Source organism: Alosa sapidissima, chromosome 10 (genome assembly GCF_018492685.1).
Source record: "Alosa sapidissima isolate fAloSap1 chromosome 10, fAloSap1.pri, whole genome shotgun sequence".
NCBI classification, from domain to species: domain Eukaryota; kingdom Metazoa; phylum Chordata; class Actinopteri; order Clupeiformes; family Clupeidae; genus Alosa; species Alosa sapidissima.
In genome coordinates, this window is record NC_055966.1 from 28,884,425 (window position 1) to 28,888,872 (window position 4,448).

Genomic DNA, 4,448 nt, shown 5'->3' on the forward strand with positions numbered 1-4,448 from the left:
ACGTTCCTGGAAATTCCGCGAGTCAGCCATGCAAAGCCATCATATATGAGCGCCGTTGATGCAGCACTTTCTCCCTATCAGTGTCCTAAAATAGGTGCTCACTTTGTTCTCAGTCCACAAGCTTCCACTACTGAGTCCCTGCATGTTGAAGTTCATTAGGCGTACTTCTGATTGTCGATCAATACTAAGGGGCATATGCTGGAATTCTTCGCTATATATCTGAAATACCAACGCTAACGCAACGCAGTCACATATTGGCTGAATACATTTAGCCAACTAAAATAAAAAAAATATTATCACTCCTGCTATTATTTATTAGCAGTAGGCTAGCCTACGCCGATGGCCTATATCCACCATGGAAAAGGAACATGGAAAAGGAAAAAAAACTAAAACCAGACCGTCTAAGTTTTAAAATAAATTAAACGAATTCTTAGCTTATTAAACGGCATTTTTCAATACCCCTTTTATTATAGCGATGGTGCATAGGCTATCTGCGCGTTTCCTCTGCTTTGGGTAGGGGTGTACATCCTCAGACAAATAAACACACGCGGCCTGTAAGGCGAGGCATCCTTGCACGTTATCATAACAATACAAATAGGCTACCAGAATATCACCCTAAATAAGCCTCATCTCATGGTGGGCTCAGGCTGTCCACTGGAACACAGGCCTAGCCTGATATTGCATAGGCTATGAAAACAAAGGCAAGTGGAAACCACAGGATTTAAATATTCAATCTGTCTACCTCAAGTAGCCACGGAGAGAAACCCGCATTTTTCTCGTCGTTTCGCTTATTTCGACTGATGTAGGCTATAGGGCAGTTTTGACCATGAGCATCCATTATCAGCGTCCAAATTCTACCCATGTTAGATATTGGAAGCATTTTCTGCGTTGATAAGGTTGCATTATGCTCTAATATCTCCCAAGTCTGAATAATATGATTTAATAGCCAAATGGAAGCCTATAGCCTAGCTGTCTTTCGTTGGAATAAAAAGAACACAAACAAACGTGGCTATTATATTTGCTTGTATTGCGAAACGGCCACAATATTTACCCCTTATTCATCGTCTCATACCCCCTCCCCCTCCCCTCTCCACCCCCAACTCCGTCTTTCTCCTCAGCATCATTATCATCACACCGACACCTCTCACCTTCTCTCTGCGGGGCTCCTAAAGCCCTCTCCGGGTTGAAGTAGGACATCATCCCCACCAGTACTATCATCCAGCACCGTCGTCGCATGGTCGCGAGATCCACCGAACCACCATCCGAGCGATGATCCCAACCTTAGTTCGTCTCTCCCAATCCGACCCCTACTCCCACCAATAAAGAAAACGACTCCTTGTTGTTGTGCCTCTCCGCTTCTCTCCGTCTGATTCGCCTTAATCCGCAATTAAACGCGCCATGCGAGATGCTCTTTTGTGCAGCCACTTTACGCTGTTTTCAGCGATGAACATCATCTCTAATAAAGTGTCTATATACATTAAACCTTGGATACGTCGCGACTTAGAATACGTTTTTCCTAAAGCCTGAAAAAAATCCAAACATCCAGTAAGGTCATTGGATATTGGTATATGTTCGTTTTGGCTCCTCTCTGGTTCGCGTGTTTCCTCTAAAATCAGCGCCTACGTCAGACGCGTGTGATTTGGTAATATGTGACCATTCGAGCTGGTAGCTGCTGGTGTGCGGTCACCTCTCTCTTCTCCGCGCTCTTCTCCCGTCCAGGATTCCCATTAATTCATGTCTGGTCCCAGAACGCGCCTCCTTACTACATTGCTGTATCATTGTTGCGCGACATGCTCTCTACGGTTCCACCGCCATGGACACCATGACTTCATTTTTAACAGATCACAGGAGCTTACCACCATGTTGTACTGTGATGCTTGTAAACTTAATGTAAATATAATTTTGTTTATTTGGATTAAATGGGATTAATATTGCACTATTTTTAATTCCAAAATGCCTGGAAGGTAGAACTTGCTCATGTTTCTTCTATAATACAAATACAGTGGTTGTGGTGATTCATAGCCTACCTAGAGATAACTCCAATGGGATATGACCAATAAATGTAAAGATATTACATCGTGACCAGGGGTTACATAATGGGCCTCAGTTATATAGGCCAAAATATAGTCATGGCTGAAAGTGTTGGCACCCCAATTTACACATGTTTATTTTATTTTGTGTGTATCGACACAATGCAAAAAAGCAGAGAAAAAAATGTTAATTTTACATCATTTCACACAAAACTCCAAAAATGGGCCAGACAAAATTATTGGCACCTTTTCAAAATTGTGGGTAAAAACTTTGTTTCAAGCATGTGATGCTCACCTGTGGCAAGTAACAGGTGTGGGCAATATAAAAATCACACCTGAAACCAGATAAAAAGCAGACGTTGACTCAATCTTTGCATTGTGTGTGTGCCACACTAAACAACAGAAAGGGGAGAAGAGAGCTGTCTGAGGACTTGAGAGCCAGAATTGTGGAGAAATATCAACAATCTCACGGTTACAAGGCCATCTCAAAAGATCTTGGTGTTCCTTTGTCCACGGTGCGCAACATAATCAAGAAGTTTAAAACCCATGGCACTGTAGCAAATCTCCCTAGACGTGGACGAAAGAGAAAAATTGATGTAAGGTTGCAACGCAGGATAGTCCGAAGGGTGGATAACCAGCCTCGACCACCTTCCAAACATATTGAAGCTGTCCTGCAAGCTCAGGGTGCATCAGTGTCAGCGCAAACTATCTGTCGTTATTTGAATGAAATGATTTCCGATTTTCATTTCCGACGAGAGTGGCAGCACGTCAAGTAGCTCTGTGTCTTTGTGTTTTTTTTCTACGTTTTCCTTGAATTTCCCCTAGGGATCAATAAAGTATCTATCTATCTATCTATCTATCTCTATCTATGAAACGCTATGGAAGGAGGCCCAGGAGGACCCCACTGCTGACACAGAGACATGAGGGTTAGCCCCTTGAGCCGTGGATCTGCCCAAGGTTTCTTCCTTGGTAAGGGAGTTTTTCCTTGCCCCTGTTGCTCTTGGGTGCTCCTTGTTGGTGCCCCCCCCCCCAATCCCAATCCCAATCCCAATCCTCCCCCACCTTTCTTATGCAGCCCTTGCCACTTAATCTACTAAACCCCTCTTCTACTGCACTTTCCCCCCCCCCCCCCCCATAAATGCACAAATAGGCTGACACCAGACATAATTTCCCTGCATTTCTTACTTCCAGTAACTATATGCATGTGACAATAAACTTCCTTGTATCCTTGTAAAAAAAAAAGCTAGACTGCAGTTTGCCAAAATGTACTTAAGTAAGCCAAAATCCTTCTGGGAAAACGTCTTGTGGACAGATGAGACCAAGGTAGAGATTTGGGGTCGCAACGTAGGGCCCAGTGTCAGAAAGCTGGGCTTGCGTCCTAGGTCATGGGTCTTCCAGCAGGACAATGACCCCAAACATAACTCTAAAAGCACCCAGAAATGGATGAAAACAAAGCGCTGGAGGGTTCTAAAGTGGCCAGCAATGAGTCCGGACCTTAATCCTATTGAAGAGAGAGAGATCTCAAAAATGCTGTTGGGAGAAGGCACCCTTCAAATATGAGAGAACTGGAGCAGTTTGCCAAATAAGAGTGGTCCAAAATTCCAGTCGTTAGGTGCAAGAAGCTTGTTGATGGTTATAGGAAGCGATTGATTTCAGTTATTTTTTCCAAAGGGTGTGCAACCAAATAGAAGTTGAGGGTGCCAACAATTTTGTCCAGCCCATTTTTTGAATTTTGCTTGAAATTATATATATATATATATATATATATATATATATCCCCCCCCCTCTTTTTGTGTTAATCCAATGCACACAAAGGAAATAAACATGTGTATAACAAAACATGTAAATGGCAATCATTTTCTAAGAGAAATGGTGCATTTTCTGGAAAAAATCTAGGGGTGCCATTACTTTCAGCCATGACTGTATAACAAACCAACAGATGTGTTAACGACAATAAATACTGGAAATCAGGATTCATAAGGGACTAAATATCATTAGTAGTAATAACATGTGTGTCTCAAACAATTGGCTTTGTCCCAGTTCTATGCATTTTTTGGGCTGGCACACAGGTTTAAAATCTGCCATTCCTGCATTTCCTTTTTATAATCAGTTAAAAAGGCTATTTTGACATCTTGCACTAAGTTATTGTCTCTGACGTGCACAGACCTGTACTGTTCCAAGTGCTATGAGTACGTGTTTAAAACTCTCTAATTGTAGATACATTTGCCACCATGTACAATATTAACATGAGATGTTGCAGACAATCACTGCCTTTGACTATTTCTTCTATTTTAGTTTCATTACTAGAATTGAAACATGACACACAATAACTGTCTGACAGCTGAAATTCATAAATCCACAGTCTGTATCCACACCATGCTTGCACAACTGAGAACTAAACTCTGCACGTGCACACAT

The 4,448-nt window shown here is 42.2% G+C and overlaps 1 protein-coding gene across 4 annotated transcripts in view; it reads right to left on the minus strand.

Annotated features, from left to right (window-relative positions):
* lmtk3 (lemur tyrosine kinase 3) overlaps positions 1 to 1,745 on the minus strand; it is a 22,451-nt gene extending 20,706 nt beyond the window's left edge. Inside the window, exon 1 of one of the 4 annotated variants that reach the window (XM_042108062.1) lies at positions 1,149 to 1,741. In XM_042108062.1, coding sequence (XP_041963996.1) covers positions 1,149 to 1,236 — 88 coding nt within the window. In that variant the 5' untranslated portion in view covers positions 1,237 to 1,741. Of the gene's footprint in view, positions 1 to 1,148 lie in introns of all 4 variants that reach the window. The other 3 variants (XM_042108061.1, XM_042108063.1, XM_042108064.1) reach the window with 3 other exon arrangements.
* Between the last annotated feature and the right edge of the window lie 2,703 nt (positions 1,746 to 4,448).